This window comes from Jaculus jaculus, chromosome 10 (genome assembly GCF_020740685.1).
Source record: "Jaculus jaculus isolate mJacJac1 chromosome 10, mJacJac1.mat.Y.cur, whole genome shotgun sequence".
In the NCBI taxonomy this organism is placed as follows: domain Eukaryota; kingdom Metazoa; phylum Chordata; class Mammalia; order Rodentia; family Dipodidae; genus Jaculus; species Jaculus jaculus.
This window is the reverse complement of record NC_059111.1, coordinates 11,757,308-11,775,634: the sequence shown is the minus strand read 5'-3', so window position 1 is coordinate 11,775,634 and position 18,327 is coordinate 11,757,308. Positions and strand designations below refer to the sequence as shown.

At 47.0% G+C, this 18,327-nt stretch overlaps 1 protein-coding gene across 1 annotated transcript; it reads left to right on the top strand.

Annotated features, from left to right (window-relative positions):
- The first annotated feature begins 1,653 nt into the window (after positions 1-1,653).
- Oaz2 (ornithine decarboxylase antizyme 2) lies at positions 1,654-16,387 on the top strand. The gene is given in 5 exon segments (NM_001290037.1): positions 1,654-1,888; positions 13,233-13,390; positions 14,138-14,313; positions 14,956-15,041; positions 15,199-16,387. Coding segments are annotated over 5 exon segments (570 nt in total). The 5' UTR covers positions 1,654-1,868; the 3' UTR covers positions 15,330-16,387.
- The last annotated feature ends 1,940 nt before the right edge of the window (positions 16,388-18,327 follow it).

Genomic DNA, 18,327 nt, shown 5'->3' with positions numbered 1-18,327 from the left:
CGCTTAACTGCTAATCCATCTCTCCAGCCTTCAGCTTTTGTTGATCAAATGAACAGATGTTATACAAGGCTGACAGTAACCCAGTGTGATCTGAGAGTACATGATCTCTCTTGATTGCAATCTAGGCTCTGAATAGAGGAATGAGGCTTTGATGATTCTTTGAAATGCCTGTGATTGTGACCTTCAGCGACTGATTTGAGTCATACTAGGGACTGACCTCTTGGCAGTAATCTGTAATAAGGACCCGTTGCAGTAGTGGCTGGGTGAGCAGTGCTGCGTGAGTGCTGGAAGTAGCCTGCACTGATACAACCTGAAGCGACTGCGAGCACAGTAGTGGACAGCTACTGCAAGGTGACTATGATCCTGACCTACAAAGATCTGCTTTAGGTGACCATGTGCTTGGCTAGAAGCTGGGGGCTGGGGGCATTGACCACTGACCTGAGATGTGTCTCCAAGGTAAGATACAGAGATTGTTGTTTACCTCTGGCAGGGAGATGATTGATTTGCATTTTAAACTATGGAAAACAGATATATCTGAGTGCTTAGCTTCAAACTAGAAGTGGTGCTGATATGTGTGGAGTACTCTTGAAGTTCCAACTTTCTTCCTTTTCTTTTTTTTCTTCTACTTCTTTTGGCTTTTTGAGTAGGGTATTGTTTTAGCCCAGGCTGACCTGGAATTCACTATGGAGTTTCAAGGTGGCCTCGAACTCACAGCAATCTTCCTACCTCTGCCTCCTGAGTGCTAAGATTAAAGGTATGCACCACCATGCCTGGTTCTTTCCTTTCCTTTTCTTTCAAGGTGGAGTCTTACCCTAGTCCAGGCTGACCAGGAACTCACTCTGTGGCCCTGGGCTGTTCTCAAACTCAGTAATCCTCCTACGTCATTGTTGCAAGTGCTGGAATTGAAGGTGAGCACGATCAGGATCTAATTTTGTTCATAAAATATCTTCTCCGGGTCTACAAATGGCAATGCCCAGTTCTGCTACAGAAGGGGGGAAAAAAAAGCAGGTGCTTGATGGGGTGGTCCAGTATGTAATCCCAGCCCTGCATTTAGGAGGAGACACATCTCAGGTCAGTGGTCAATGCCCCCATCCCCCAGCCACTAGCCAAGCACATGGTCACCTAAAGCCAGATCTTTGCAGGTCAGGAGGTGGAAGCAAGAGGTTCGAGGAGTTCAAGGTCATCGTCCAAGGGGTTAAGAGGTCAGCCTGAGCTACACAAGTCCCTGTCTCAAAAAAAAAAAAAAACTTTTAATTCCAGCACTTGGGAGGTAAAGGTAGGAGAATCTTTGTGAGTTTGAGGCCACTCTGAGACTACCTGGCGAATTTCCAGGTCAGCCTGGACTAGAGTGAGACCCTACCTCGAAAAAACAAAATAAATAAATAGATAAACGAAAGGTGAGTGAATATCTTGGGTTAAGCCTGAGGATACCACTCGATATGCAGTACATCTTTTTGGGCTGTGCTAAACCACTGCGTCTTGGCTACAGCTTGGCCTAAAGGCCGCCCAGCATCCAGACCCTCCTCCCTCCGCCCCTGGCCCGGCTCTCGGCCGGTGCGCCTGCGCGAAGGCGGGGCGGCCCTTTGTTGTGGGCCCCAGTTTCCCAGGACACCGCGCGGCGCTGGGGTGGGGCTATGCAGATAAGGCCCTCGGGGGGCGGGGCGGTTGCGGCGTCGGCGGCGGCGGCCGGGGAGGGTCAGTTGGAGGCAGGCGCTGGCTGAGGCAGGAGGAGGGCTCCCGGCCCGCGGCCTGACAGGGACTTCTGCCCGCAGAGACCGGCCCGCGCGCGCGACCCCACACCCGCCCGCTCATCCAATCCTACCCACTCCCTGCGCGGTCTCCTCCCACCCTGAGCAGAGCCGCCGAGGATGATAAACACCCAGGACAGGTAACGGCCCGGCCCAGGCTCCCCGCCCCCATCCTCCTCTCCTCGGCCCTCCCCCTCCCCCTGCAGCCGATCCCCGCCCCCTCCGGGGCCCCATCCGCCCCCCGTCGGGTCCCTTACTCACTTGAGCCACCCTGCTCCTAGCTTCAGCCTCGAAACTGGGCCCCTTTCCTCTAGCCCGGCCCATCCCCCTCATCCGGGCCTCCTCCCCCCCCCAAAAGCCCCCACAAACCTGGAGCCAATCTTCCCAGCCGTGCGCCCTTTTCCCTAAGCTCGGCCGAACGGAGCCCTTGCTCCCCAGACTGGGCTTTAATCTCACAGATTACCCGGATTGGTTCTCATCTTCTCCCAATCTTCCTCTTCCTCCTCCAAGTCACTGAATCGCTTGAAATCCCCGCTTCCTAGTGAAAGATTCCTCTCATTGCCCGCCTTACCCCCAGTCGAACTCCATCCATCAGATCTCCACTCCAAGGCCGGAACTCTACTCATCCTCTTCTTCCTCAGACCTGGTAGTCTTCACAAGGATGCCCGACCTCCCCTTGGTTCCTTGTTCCCTCCCTCTAGTTAGGCCCTGTCTCCCCTATCTCTCAACGTCATTCCTTTTATTTCTCAAACAGTCTGGACCTCATCCCTGTCCTCCATGCTGCTCCCCTAATGATGTCCTCCAACACTCTTCTAAACATCTTCCTACCCTTTCAACATTTCTTCCTTCTTTTTTAACTTTAGTTTTAAAAACTGCTTTCATTGGGTGAAAGGACACAAGTGACATGTAAACAAAAAGGTGGGAAGATACTGTGGGGAAAGGAAAAAAATGGGAGGGTGACAGGGACTGGTCAAGGAGGGGAAATCAGCATTCCTTTCTTTCAATTGGAACTCATCTTTACTCTTGCCTTCCCGTCTTTAAGATCTTTTACTCACAGAACTCATCTGTCCTGCTTCCAATGTTTTCCAGGGCTTCGGAACTAGGCCTCTGGAGGTTCCCTACCTCCAGACTCAATTTCTTACCCATTGAGTTGGAGAAAAGTTGTGCATCTTTCTGAAACTGAGCTCCAGTGAATTTCTGACTTTCATCCTATACCCTCTCCCCACATAGCAGGCAGAATTTATTGCTCAGTTTTCCTTTCTCTCATCTTCCTATCTCCCTCAAATATATATCCCATATTTCTGTCCAGATTCTCCTCTGATGCCTGTTTTCAGTTTTAAACTCCAGTTTTTTCTCACGTGTTAGGGTGGCTTCAGTTGTGATCCTGCCCTGACTCCCTTTATGATTTCTTCCCCTGGATTAGTTTGTCTCCTCCAAAAGGCCTCTGAAACCTATTAGTTCTCCACACCTCCTTTGTCCTCACATCTGACCTTTATGGCCTTTGGCTGTCAGTATGGCCTCATTATTTTGCAAGCAAATCCATTTCCTATAAATATTCCTTAGACTGTGCCATGATCTCTTCAAAACAAGACTTGACTTCCTCTTGTTGCTTTTCTTCCCATAGGGCCAAGCTTGCCATTCATTGTGCCTTTCAAAAGTTGGGCTCCCTTATCACAGAATGATGTCTTAACTTTCCATTTCCCGCATGCTTAACAGCACCGTCTTTACTGTTTGCAGTTTCTCACAACTCAGTGTGCCCTAGCCCTGACTGGCTGCCCAGGGGCAACACCCCAGGGAAAAGCCTGGTTAATAGCATGTATTTTTCAAGCTCCTTCTCTCCTCTCAGAAGGACTTTCCATTCATGTTGTAGTGGTAGTGTCAGCCTCTACTACAAGGGTCTCGCTGGGATTTCTTAGTCTTCCTGTGTCAGGCACTCTTCAGTACCTCTGAAATTCTCCCACTCCAGATACAGTGTGTTTCTTCTCTCAGTTCTCTGATCCTTATCTAGTCTTCCCCCCACTCATATCTTCTCTACATAGAAAAATCTGTCTCATTTCCTAGTTTTGGTCCTAACTAACCCATGTCTCCTACTTTCAAAACCCTGTACCCACAATCCCATTTGTTTTTCTCATTTTCCTTTTCTGAGACTTTCCACATACATGCCCCTTGCATTCTCTTTGATCCATCTTCTCTAAGCCAGTGTAAGGTGGATATATATTTGGAAGGTGCAAGATGCATAAAGGTGCTGATTGTGGTAAAGAAGGCTATGTGTGTGTGTGTGTGTAAAGGATGGATGGCAGGTATAAGAAGGGGCAGGGTTAGGGCCTGTGAGATGGGTTTTCTCTCTTGTTCTGGTGTCTTATGTGCTAGAGGGAAGCGGGGCATCTCAGCAGTCATCCTCTGGACTCATCTGGTCTACAAGTCCTTTGCAGCCTGAGCCCAGAGATTTGAGTGTTTGGGCACAACACATAAAGAGCCCTCCTCACTGAGTTAGAGCAACCAGATGTCTCCTGCCTTGGCCACTGTGCTTACATATAAAGGGGGGCGGTGGTTGGGTTAGGTTAACTTGGAAGGTTCCTTCCATGCTGCCTAAGTGGCAAAACAGGCTTGCTTGTCTCCAGGGCCCTTGCTTTAGTGTGTTGGTAATTTGAGGGGCTTGGCTGTGTGAGGCAGGTGGAGGGAGGAGCCAGCTGGCTTGCCAGGGCCTGGGCATGAGCTGGGCCTTGGATCAGGCTCCTCCACTTTGGCCTGGGGGTGGGGTGGGGTGTGCAGGTGTCTGGTTTCTGTACATTATGGCAGTCATGTTTCTGTAGCATGTTTCCCAGCCTCATTGGCCTGCCTCTTTAACTTTCTGAAAGGAATCTTGTTAGACTCCCAACTAGGGATCCTGATAAGAGCCGGATGCTCTTCCCAGTGTTTTGCTTGTGCTGAAGGGATAGCTGGCTGGGAGTTTAGTTCCCATTGGGTGGGGGAAGGGATTTCCAGCTTCCCTGGCTCCAGTGAAAACTCAGGAGGTGGAGGCTTAGTTTCCTGGAAGAAACAGTTGTAGAAGAGCCTGCAGTATGTTTTGAAAACAAGGCTTTTCCCTTCTGATGTTCCATGGGCATCAAGACCCCTGGTGGTGGGAGGGAAGTAGGTGCAAATACAAGCCCCCTTATTGTGCGCTTTGAATATGAGGTTTAAATTGAAGAGGAAATCCGATTTGTGGCCTTTCTCCTTGTGGGGTAGGGAGACACTGTCCACGGGCTGCCGCGCACTTTGTGACAGTACAGTATGTGACAGCACAGCGAGTGCAGCTGGCTTGGTGGCCATATTATAATCAGGTGCATCTGACCTGATGGCTCTAAGGAGAAGCATTTGGTTCCACAGATGATTATTTTTTGGAGGGGGAAGCAGTAGGCAAGAGCCAAGCGCACTTCAGAACTGCCCTGAGTATCTTCACTGAATGGTTGCCTGGGTAATGGAATTTCTGTCTTTTCCCAAAGAATTGGGTTTTAGTCCCCCTCCCCCCCGCCTTTTGGCACTGTTGCTTGTTGCGTGTAGGGGTAGTACAGGAGCAGAGACATGGAATCCTAGTATAGTCAGGAATCCCCCCAAATTAGATGTAGGTTTCAGAAAGCAATGCCGACTAATAATAGCAATTCCTCATTCTGCCAAGAAATCCAAATTTAGCCTCAGAGCTGCTCAGATATGAAGGGGACTGAGGAATGGGGTAGAGGGATGTTACAAACGAGCATTTGTGGAAAAAGAATTCATCACTTTTTGAAACATTATGCAGTTTTAATTCAAGTTGATACCATGATTTAGAAGGTGAACTGAAAGCTGCTGAACACAAATGGACAGTAGGTAAACAACACTGTGCTATTGCTGAGGCAGGCGTCTTAGTGCAGCAGCAGCAGGAGCATCAGGTGCTTTGTATAAGACACGTCTTCAGAAAATTTCCTAGGCCTTTGCTACTATATAAGTACGATGTGATTCAGCCTCAGAAGTGAGGCTGCACTGTCTGATGAGCTCACTGCATAAAGTACTCTGGAAGCACTGAATGTAAAATTATTACTGTTTTGAAATTTGTATTTGAGAAAGGGGGGCATACCAAAGTCGTGTTCCCTTTGCAAACAAACTCCAGCTTCCAGACGTATGGTGCCACCTTGTGCATCTGGCTTCACATGGGTGCTGGGGAATTGAACCTAGGCCATCAGGCTTTGCAAACACCTTTAACCACTGAACTGTTGCTCCAGCCCCTAAATTATTACTATTACCATTATTTTTGTGGCACAGTCTCATTTTAGTGCAGGTTGACCTAGAACTCACAGTGATCCTCCTGCCTTAGCCTCCTGAGTGCTGGGATATTATTTTAGTTTCTCGAGGTAGGGTCTTGATCTAGCTCAGGCTGACCTGGAATTCACTATGTAGTCTCAGGGTGGCCTCAAACTCATAGTGATCCTCCTACCTCTGCCTCCCAAGTGCTGGGATTAAAGGCGAGCGTCACCACACCCGGCTAAAACATAAAATTATATTAAGGCACAATCACGTAGCTATCTAGCCACTTTTGGTAGCATATGTGGTTGTGCTAACAGTGGATGCACACTGTCAGCTTGTGTGATTAGTAAACATTAGGGGCACAGGTCTTCTGCCAGCCAGCATACCTGTATTTCTTGTGGAGAATCAAACAAAACCCAATTTTGCTTTCAGCCTATGATTCAGAGTGGTGATGTCATTTTTCTTATAATCATGCTAATCAAGCAGACTCCCTCTGGAATGCATAACAGCCCTGGTGAAATGCCTGTGCCTGGCTTCTGCAGGCCTTTCTCTCAGAAAAAGGAGTTAACAGCTGGAAATCAGCCTCTGTGGTCACACCAGATTGGAGGTGGCTGTCGTCTCCCACCTCTTTTTTTTATGTCATTTGTGCTAAGTATGATTATAGCACTGGATTAATCTCCCTTTACATAAGGATTACTCATCGGAGATATTCCTAGTAAAAGCAGTCTGTGTGAGGGTGTCTTGGGTGTTCTGTGAAACAGGGTCTAATACATGAATGGGTCAGAAGACGTTAAAAGAGGGCGGTGTAGAATAGTGGGAATATGAAGTTGTGTGTGAGTGCCAGTTTGTGTGTGCTGCAGAGCACGTGAGGAGGTCAGAGGACAGCCTTGGGTATTGGGTATTTTGAGGCAGGGTCTCACCCTGTCTCTTTTTTGAGGTAGGATCTCGCTCTAACCCAGGCTGACCTGGAATTCACTATGTAGTCTCAGGGTGGCCTCGAATTCACGGCGATCCTCCTACCTCTGCCATCCGAGTACTGGGATTAAAGGCCTGTGCCACCACGCCTGGGAGAGGTAGGGTCTCTCCTGTTCACCAAGGTACTCACCAGGCTAACCAGCTCTCAAGCTTTGGTATTCTGTCTCCTTTCTTTTTTTCTTTTTCTTTTTTTTTCCCCGAGGTAGGGTCTCACTCTGGTCCAGGCTGACCTGGACTTAACTCTGTAGCCTCAGGGTGGCCTTGAACTCAACGAGATTCTCTTATCTCTGCCTCCCGAGTGCTGGGATTAAAGGCGTGCGCCGCCACGCCCGGCTCTCTGTCTCCTTTCTTGATGCTTGTGATGTTGCAGATGCTATACTATCATGTCCAGCTTTATCTGGGGTCTGGAGAGCCAAACTCAGGCCCTCATGCTTACATAGCAGTCACTTTGCCCACTGAGTCATCTCTCCAGCCCGGGAATATGATTTTTGTGTCTTATTTGATACCGAAAGGTAGGTAATAACACCAAGGCCATGTGATCATGACAGATAATGGAAATAGCATGGAGTTGAAGTCATTGCATTAAAGCAAAGCACGTTTAAGCCCTTCAGAGAATTTGAGTTCAAGCATGTGTTAGATTGGGCTTTACCAGCTTTGAACAAACTAAATATAAAAAGAGCTGGGGAGATGGCTCCAGTTGTTAAAGGTACTTCCTTGCAAAGTCTGTCATCTTGGGTTCAAGAGACTCTGGTGTGTGCGCACGCACACACACACATGCGTGGCAGGGCCCACATGTCACCTTGTGCATCTGGCTTAGTGGTACGTGGAGAATCGAACCAGAGTCCTTAGGCTTTGCAGGCAAGTGTCTTAACTGCTAAGCCATCCCTCTAGCAGGAAAAAAAAGATTTAAATACTTTTATTTATTTATTTATTTATTTTTGTTGTTGTTTTTCAAGGTAGGGTCTCACTCTAGCCCAGGCTGACCTGGAATTCACTATAGAGTCTCAGGGTGGCCTCGAACTCATGGCGATCCTCCTACCTGTGCCTCCCACCACGCCCGGCTTAAAGTACTTTTAAATAATAAGTATTTTAGAGATTTTAAAATAGGATTTGCCAGGTGTGTTGACTCACTCATACCTTTAATCCCAGCACTCAGGAGGCTGAGGTAAGGATTTAAGTGAGTAGAGGCCAGCCTGAGTAGAGTTCCAGGTCAGCCTAGGCAAAAGTGAAACCCCGCCTCAAAAAAAAAATTAATTGATAAAAATTTGATTTATACTTCATCTGCTGTGTACATTTGTTTTGTAACTGGCTTGCTAAGGATGTTTCAGATAGTAGCAGTGCTGTGGAAATGACCCCGGGGCCTCAGTAGACATTCCCTCACAGAGGCCTTAAATTAAAGGCAGCAGGCTGTGAAATGTATGTAGCACTTATATATCCTGAGGTTTCCAAGGGCATATCTTTAACAACTGGGAAAATAAAAGGCACTAACAGATAAACTCATTTCCCATTTCTCTTGGATGTTGGATACCTGACACCCTGATTTTTAGCAAGGTATATGTTTTTCCTGGGTTTATTTTAGTTTGATACATTCTGACTTTCCTAAGCAGTTGATCTTTTCAGTCTCTGGACTTGAGCTTGCTGATTTGTGTCCGCACACACATCTGTAGACAACCTGTGCCGGGAAACATTTGCCTTCCCTACTTCCTCATTAATTTATTTGAGAGAGAGAGAATGGATGCTCCAGGTTCTCCAGCCCTATGTGCCACCTTGTGTATCTGGCTTACGTGGGTACTAGGGAATCAAACCTGGGTCCTAACTTTGCAGGCAAGCACCCTAAGTTTTAAGCCATCTCTCAGTTCCCTCCCTACCTTCTCTAAGAGTCTCTCATTGCCATTGCATGTGCCACTCTAGCTGTTTACAAAGTTCTGCTGCTGCTTTCTTTGCCTCCTGTTGGGCTAGGTACATTGGGATGTGTCTGGCTTGATTTGGGATTGGGGAATTGAACTCTAGCTGGCAGGCTTGCAACTAAATGCCTTTAACTGCTCTGCTGAGCCATCTTGGCCCTGGTCTGAGTGAGTGAGTGAGTGAGTGAGTGACTGTGTGTGTGGTGTTTTTTGTGGTTTTTCTAGTTAGGGTCTCAATTTAGCCCAGGGTGACCTGGAATTCACTATATAGTCTAAGGGTGGCCTCAAATTTGTGGTGATCCTCCTATCTCTGCCTTCCAAGTGCTGTGATTAAAGGTATGTGCCACCAGGCCTGGCTTCTCATTAACTGTTGTGTCCAAATGGCATAGCAAAATATGCCACCAGCCTCACTAGTTAATTAATTAGAAGAGACAGTTGTAAGTGAACAATTTCAGTCCCTTTAACTTCCTTACCCTACCCAATTCTTTTTAGAAATGACAAGTGCTGTAAAAAATCAAAGTAAAGCTGTGTGTGGTGGCACATGCCCTTAATCCCAGCACTGGGGGGTGGGGGAGGCAGAGGTAGGATTTCTGTGAGTTCGAGGCCACCCTGAGACTACATAATGAATTCCATGTCAGTTTGGGCTAGAGCAAGACCCTCCCTTGAAAACCCAAAACAAACAAAAAAAAAGTAATTTGCCATTCACTGCAGGTAACTAACAGTTGATGTATTATAAAGGACAATAATGAAGACAGTCATTGTGATCTTCTGACTACTCAGCTGATCTGAAACCCCAGTCACCTCTCTTCAGGACCTGGACCTGGACCCACCCCTCCCCCAGTGCTTTCTCCTGTAAACTGTGGGGTATGGGAAGAGCCTCTTCAGGGCCTTTGTGTGTGGGGAAGGGTTTGTTACCAAGTCATAGACTTACTGCATTTACTTAGAAAAGAAACCAGAGTATCTCAGATCTATGCATTACACATGAACAAGGACACTCCAGAAAGCATTCCTAGGAAAAGAGAGGATGGTAGATCTACCCTGTCACTGTATTCTGACTTTTCAGAGGTTGCCCTGTTGCTTCTGCTGTTCTCACGCACAAATTGGCTAAGAATCAAGCTGTTGGTTCAGTATAGCTCCACCATATACAGAGGAATAATTACTTTGGAAATAGAAGACTGGGAGCATAATTCTAGAATTGCAAGGGCCTTGGTGGTCTAGTTTTGTGAACCCAACCAATTGCAGCATATGTAGTGCTAGTTCATCTGTGTGTCCTGGAGATCTGCTCAGTCCCTAGTGAGCTTTGCTGACCAGTGTAGGCCTGCAGCTTGTCTAGTGGCTACTGTCCCTATAGGAATCTTTTTTAATCTATTTGCATGGGAGAATGGGTGCTAGGGCCTCCAGCCACTGCAAAGGAACTCCAGACGCATGTGCCACTGGCTTTATGTGGATACTGGGGAACTGAACCCAGGCTATCAGGTTTTGTAGGCAAGCACCTTAACTGCTGAGCCATTTGTCCAGCCCTATAGCAATCTTAACACAGGCCCAAAGTGGTCATCAGGGAATGTGAAGGGAAACATTATGTGGAGTGGGTATATATGTCTTTGAATGAGACTTTTGTGGCCTAGACATTATTATTTTGTCCCTTAATATTTTAGAAAGGGGAAATTATAATAGAGTTGCCTCAGCAGAAAGTAACTCCTGTTCTTGATAGAGCCAGGTGTGGTGGCGCACACCTTTAATCTCAGCGCTTGGAAAGCTAAGGTAGGAGGATCGCCATGAGTTCAAGGCCACCCTGAGACTACAGAGTGAATTCCAAGTCAGCCTGGGCTACATTGAGACCCTACCTTGAAAAACCAAAAAAACCCTAAAAATTAAAAAAAGAAATCTACTTTTCTTGAAAAGTAAGTAGCATAATTCTGTGTCATGGCCTGCAACTGTTGGTAAGGTCAAGAATAGAGAAGATATGGTGGCATATGCCTTTTATCACAGCACTCAGGAGGCAGAGGTAGAAGGATCACTGTGAGTTGGAGGCCACTACATAGTGAATTCCAGGTCAGTATGGACTAGAGTGAAACCCTGCCTCAAAAAGCAACAAGAGTAGATAAGGATAGGCTGGAGGGATGGCTTAGTGGTTAAGGAGCTTGCCTACAAAGCCAAAGGACCCAGCTTTGATTCCCCAGGACCCATGTAGGCCAGCTGCACAAGGTGGCGCATGTATCTGGAGTTCGTTTGCAGTGGCTAAAAGCCCTGGCACACCCATTCTTTCTCTACCTCTCTCTCAAGTAAATAAAAGAAATTTAAAAGAGAGAAAGAGAAGGATGTCCTGAAGTTTTTCAGAGGTTGCAGGAGGTGGGCATATGGTTAACATCCTCAGATGTTGGTGCTGCTGAAGGCCCATGGATTGCCCAGGGAACTCCAGATCTTAAAGCAATACTTAAGTATGCTTTTAGTTTTTTGAGGTAGGGTCTCACTCTAACTCAGGCTGACCTGGAGTTCACTGTGTAGTCTCAGGTAGCCTCAAACTCACAATGCTCCTCCTATCTCTGCCTCAGTGCTGGGATTAAAAGTGTGCATCACCACCCAGCTAAGTAGGCTTTATGCCCCCAGTTGAAATTCCTTGAGCAAACACCATAGGAGCTGAGCAGTAATAGGTTTGGACTTCTTAGCTTTTTAAATATTTTATTTATTTATTTATGAGAGAGAGAGAGAGAGAGAGAGAGAGAGAGAGAGAGAGAGAGAGAGAATGGGCACATCAGGGCCTCTAGCCACTGAAAACTCCAGATGCATGTGCCACCTTGTACATCTGGCTTACATGGGTCCTGGGGAATCAAACCTGCGTCCCTAGGCTTTGCAAGCAAGTGTCTTAATGCTAAGCCATCTCTCCAGCCCTTCTTAGCTTTTTAGAATGCTGATATACAGGTTAGTTGCTGGTTAGGTTCTCAGTAGGCTGCCCTTTTATTGTACATTGTCATGTTAGATATATGCTCAATTTTATTCCTACCCAATAAAAAGAACTTTACACTGGCATGCCATGAAATATCAAACAATGGGTAGTATGAAGACTGGTTGCCTCACATCATTTTAGGGAGGAAGGCAAGCCCTAATTTACAGCATGTGCTGGTTTCTGTAAATACTCCCCACCTGGCTGGTTCAGGTCTCCAGCATATTGTTAACCATAACTGGGGAGAGATGTGTACAGTTGTGTGCTGGCTGCAGCACACCACTACATACAACACTTACTACCTTTCAGTTATCCTGAGGACTGTTGCTGAGTTATGGTGTACAAGCACAGACAATTTACGTCTTTCCTTGCTTCATTTGCCGATGGCCTAGGGTCAGCCTAAGGAGCCACTAAGTGAGATCCAAAGAAGGCAGTGGAGCCAGGCATGGTGGCGCACACCTTTAATATCAGCACTCTGGAGGCAGAGATAGGAGGATCACTGTGAATGTGAAGCCAGCCCAAGACTATGTAGTGAATTCCAGGTCAGCCTAGACTAGAGCAAGACCTACCTCAGAAAAAAACAAAACAAAAAAGGCAGTGGAATGACTTGAACCTTTTATGGTCCACCTGAAAATTAGGGTGGCCAGTAGGGACACATACCTGGAAATGACAGGGAACACCTATAGCAGCTTTTAGCACTGCAGTCCATTTGATCATTGGCTTCCTTACTCCGGTCTCTCAGCAGACTTAAATCCAGCATCCTTATCCCCAACCACATAAATATTATCTATGTTCTTATGCTCAGGTCATGAAAGGGACATGGGAAGGCAGGAAAAAGGGCAAAGGCTGAGAATTTAATGGTGGATTGGAGACAAACTTCACAATATTATGTACTAAAAGCTCATCTCTGCTCTGGGAGCCAAATCCCAGATTGTTTCATTTTTAATCCTAGAGCCATTTGGGGTAGGTTTTTTCTCATTTTAATTCCTTAACTTAAACGAGCTTGGGGGCCATTACCACTAAAATAGCATTGGAAATTTCTCAGGCACACAGTAAACAGTCCATCTACCTCTCCTTTCAAGCCTGAAGTGATTCCGTTAGGTAGATTGCTATGGCACTGATGGGTTAAAGAGACTGGTTGGTTGGCAGGGGTGGGGCTGGAGGCTTAGTAGGAAAGCCAGGATAGAGTTCCTTCTAAGGTATAACCAGTGTCAGTTTGAAGGTGTTTGATAGATACTCCTCTCATCTGACAGGTCTCCCTTGGTCTTCAGGACGCTGCAGTAGGAAGGACGTGGTGCAGCCTTAAACACTTGTTGACTCAGAGCCATTGCGGGGTTTGGGATGGGATATGGTCAAGTCTCCAAATACTGGTGTTCACTGTGTTGCTTTCTCTGTCTCTTACAGTAGTATTTTGCCTTTGAGTAACTGTCCCCAGCTGCAGTGCTGCAGGCACATTGTTCCAGGGCCTCTGTGGTGCTCCTGATGCCCCTCACCCACTGTCGAAGATCCCCGGTGGGCGAGGGGGCGGCAGGGATCCTTCTCTCTCAGCTCTAATATATAAGGTAAGGAGAACGTTGGGAGAAGCAGCTTGGATGAACATTCCTAGACACCACCCCAGCCACATTCTCACAGATAGCCTCATTTTTCCTTTCTTTTTTCTTCTCAAGACAGGGTCCTGCTATGCAGCCTAGGCTGGTCTAGAACTCATAATCCTCCTGCTTCAGTCTTTTCAGTGCAGCAATGCTAGAACTACAGTAAGTTTGATATTTCCCTCCTGGAGAGAGAAGGGGAAGCCCCAGCTTGCTTCAAGTTAGGCCTGGGTTTTAATCTCAGGCTTGAGTTTATTACCATGGGAACCTAGGATCAGTTACCTAGTTGCTCTTGTCATCTCTGATTTAAACTGGATTAACAGATGAATAGTACTTTTTTGTTTTTCTTTTGAGGTAGGGTCTTGCTCTAGACCAGGCTGACCTGGAATTTACTATGTAGTGTCAGGGGCCTTAAACTCATGATCCTTCTACCTCTGCCTCCCGAGGGCTGGGATTAAAGGTGTGCGCCACTATTCCCAGCTTGGACGATACCTTTCACAGTACTTGGTAAATACTTCCCTTCCCGTCTCATTCTGGCTTTTACCAACATTAACTGGTCTTAGAAATGGCTCTAGTTAGCTCCCACATAGGTCTCTTTCCAGCATCCCCTCTGATACACATTACTCTGAGATTGGCCCAGGGGATGCCAGCACTACCTGGGTAAGGGAGCATGGTGTGGCCAGAAGTAGTAGTGGTCTTCTGCCTTGCTTTCCTTCCCAGGACGAGAAGCTCACTGTGACCCAGGACCTCCCTGTGAACGATGGAAAACCTCACATTGTCCACTTCCAATATGAGGTCACCGAGGTGAAGGTCTCTTCCTGGGATGCAGTCCTGTCCAGCCAGAGCCTGTTTGTAGAAATCCCAGATGGATTATTAGCTGATGGGAGCAAAGAAGGGTAAGGAACCAGTGAGGAAGAGGGCTCCATGCACAGGTGTGTTTTATTGAGGCAACAGCTTTGTGAGGGGACTTTACCTTCAAACATATCAATTTGCAATTGGTTATTTTTAGCCAGAAAATCAGATCTGCTGTAGGTTATAATTAAAGCAGATTGTTATCACATTAACTAAATACCTGCCAGTATCCTGATTCTCAACAGACATCAAGTTTTCCTTCAGCCAGCACACAGAGGTGCAGTTCAGAAGGCCAGGAGGCTTACACCTGCGGGGTTTCATTGGACTGGGCAAGGCTCTTCAAGCAGCCTGTGTGCAAGAGAAGTTGTCTTGAGGAAATTCAAATTTTAGGCAGTTTAAAGGGCTCAGAATGCCCCATTCAGTAGCAGTAACTTGATGAACTCAGTTCTTTCAAGGCCCCAAACTGTCTTGTGAAGCACATTAGTTAAGATGGTTTAGTGTTGGTCTTTGGCGTATTTTTTTTTTCTGAACTCGAGGCTCTTGGGAGTCTTCAAATGAGAATTTTTCTTGGAGATTGTGCATTACACTGCTGGCTGATAGGCGCTGAAAGCCCTTTTTGGGAAACAGGGTGAGGAGAGGACTCGGGGAGGTAGTGGTGGCTTGAGCAATTTTCTTTGCTTATGCAGATTATCAGCACTGCTAGAATTTGCTGAAGACAAGATGAAAGTGAACTACGTCTTCATCTGCTTCAGCAAGGGCCGGGAAGACAGAGGTGAGAGGAAGGTAGAGGGCTCCTGCACTCAGAATGTGTGTGCGTGCTTGAGTTTGCCTGACAAGCCCTGGGAAGTCAGGTAGAGGGAGGGACGCAGGGCCTAGAGCAGATCCCTTGTGCTTCTCATCAGTTTGTCTTTTGTTCTTATCTCCTGCAGCTCCACTCCTGAAGACCTTCAGCTTCTTGGGCTTTGAGATTGTGCGTCCAGGTCACCCCTGTGTTCCCTCTCGGCCAGATGTGATGTTCATGGTTTACCCCCTGGACCAGAACTTGTCCGATGAGGACTAATGGTCATAGAGGACACTTTGCCCGAGAGCCGCAGGGGGCGAGGGGAGTCAGGCAGCCTTGGGACAGAAGAGAGGGCTTCTTGCTGTCTAGGGAAGGACACTGAGGGGCTCAGGTTGAGGGTTGCCCATTGTGTTCTTGGAGTTGACTCGTTGAAATTGTTTTCCATAAAGAACAGTATAAACATATTATTCACATGTAATCACCAATAGTAAATGAAGATGTTTATGAACTGGCATTAGAAGCTCTTTAAACTGCGCTGTGGTGTACTCCGTCTAGCCTAGGGGAGGACATGACCTGGGGGGAGGGCCATCTGGGTCAGGGCAGGCCTGGAGTGCTGGTGGGCAGCCTTGTCGGGCTCAGGCTTCCCTGCTGTTGGGCTTTCTTTTTTGGTTTTTAAGACTTAGGTATTTTCTGTTTTTGCTTCCTGTCACCCAGGGCTCCTGAGTAGGCTTTTCTGTTGTTGGGCAGTGTCCTTGAGTTGTTTTTTTGACACTCCACCTGGGCTTCTCTGTGCGTTTTGTGTCTGGCCTGGCGTAAGCAGGTCTACCTGCCTTCTTACAGCTTAGTGTTGTTCTGCCATTTGGTTAAGGTGGCTTAATCTGTTTAGTGTTATCAGTGCATTTTAAATAGGGGCATTGAAGTTCACTCCCACCAGAACTTTTGGGGGTACCTGGGCCTTAAGCAACTCTAGCCAAACTACATCTCGAATCACCACCTGGAGTTCTTACCTCTATGGTCCAGGCCTCAAGGTCTCCTTCCTAGTGTCAAGAGAAGAGAAGAAAAGCAACTCAGGGCCTGGGATTTGTGGGGGAATCTGGTTTTAGGACTGAATGCCTGAATGCTGGCCAAGCACAGTGCCTCCCCCAACAGGTTCTGAGCATTACTGGTTCTGCAGGGCCTAAGGACAGGGCTGGGTGGTAGACGTGGCCTGCCCTTTTTCTGTTTTCATTGAACAGCTTGTTCTAAGGGAAGAGACAGGAAGATCTAGATTATATGAGGGGGTGTCAGGGAGGCAAGTGTGTTGTGTTACTGTGTCAATAAACTGATTTAAAGTTGTGGTTGGTCTGTTATTTATTGCTGTACTAGGACCAACTTCCTGCCACTGCTAGAACCCAATGATATGGCTAGATACATGCCTCTCAGGGAAAAGGCTGCTGTGTAGGACAGATAAATTGGCCAAGGTCTTTGGGGCCATATTATGCTGAGAAATAGGGTTTTTAAGAGTTGGGCACACTGAAAGCCCTTAGAGAGAGGTATATGCGCACCAAGTTTCCTCTAACACAGAGGCCATCACTGCCAATATCCCATATTATACTGAGAAATAGGGCTTTTAGAGTTGGGCACACTGAAAGCCCTTAGAGGTATATGCGCACCAAGTTTCCTCTAACACAGAGGCCATCGCCGCCAATACCCCAGCTGCTCTTCTATGTAGAAGGCCGAATCCTGAAACTGCTTTTTCTTTTTCTTTTCTTTTTTTGGTTTGTTTTGTTTTTCAAGGTAGGGTCTCGCTCTAGCTCAGGCTGACCTGGAATTCACTCTGTACTCTCAGGGTGGCCTCGAACTCACAGTGATCCTCCTACCTCTGCCTACTGAGTGCTGGGATTCAAGGCATGCACCATCATGCCTGGCTCTGGATTTCAGCTTTTGATTGAGCTGACCAACCTCCTTTTTAAGGTCTTTGTCCTTCCTTCCATCCATCCATCCTTCCTCCCTCCCTCCTTTTCTTTTGATGAAGTTTCACACTCTGCTTCTGGGTTGAACTTGTGACACTCTTCCTGTTTCAGCCCTGAGTCAATGCGCACAGCTCTGATGTCTGCAGGAAGCAGCACATACCTTTCTGTTCTAGAGTTTTCTAGTTTAGGAGCCCTGTGTTCTCAGATAAAGACTTCTGCCCCTTGTACTATTCTTAAGAACCATGTCAGCGGTACTGGATGGTGCTGGCATCCCCTTTCCCTGTGTCCTCAAATTTCTTGTGGACTTGCTATAACATTTTTCCTTTTGCTTGCACTCTCCTTACCCCAAGGGGTCTCCTTTCGCCTCCTGCCTGACTCCTGGTTTCTCTAGGGGTCTTGGCCCATTTCTATTCAGTTCTCACCGAACTTCACCTGTGCTTTACTAGACCAAGTCACTGAATTTGGTTTCTACCTGGAATTCCTTCAGTGCACTCAGCATCCCCACTGTCAAGTACCAGAATAAGTCCAGAACTTGACACATTCACTTGAAATCAGAATGGCTCGAAGATCTCCACCACTGAGCACACGACTCCCAGAGGTACCCTAAAGGGAGCAGGCAGGTCAGAATTCAATGTAATTTACACACAGGAATAAAGAAGAAAAGAAAAAACCTCCAAATGCAGCTCTAACTCTCCTAGACTAGCAGACTAAGGGGAAATACACCTGAGCTGCTGCCGCCATCTGCTGGTGGGTCCTGTTGAACACAGTCAGCAAATGGGCCAAACTCTAATGTTTACTCAAAATTCCCCTTTAAAAAGAAGGGAGGGAGGTTACTAGAGAGATGGCTTAACAATTAAGGCACTTACCAAAAGACTCAGGTTCAGTTCATTGCACAGGACACACGTAAGCCAGATGCACAAGGTGGTATGTGCATCTGGAGTTCGTTTGCAGTGGCTAGAGACCTCGGCATGCCCATTCTCATTCTCCTTTCCCCACTCACTCACTCACTCAATCAATTAATCAATCAATAATACAGCTGAAGTCTAACCAGTTATTTAAAAAAAATGGTGGCACATGCATTTAATCCCAGCAGAGGTAAAAGGATCACTGAGTTCAAGGCCAGCCTGAGCTAGAGTGAGACCACACCTGGAACCCCCCTCCCAAAACAAACCAACCTTTTAACTGTTGAAGACACTGACAGGAGAAAAGAAATTCGAAATACAAGGCAGCACTTTAGTTATAAAAATACAATTTAGAAGGTAGGATTATTTGTGGGAGGGGGAGAGGGTCAGGGGAGATAGGTGAAAGGCAAACTTTAGTCTAAA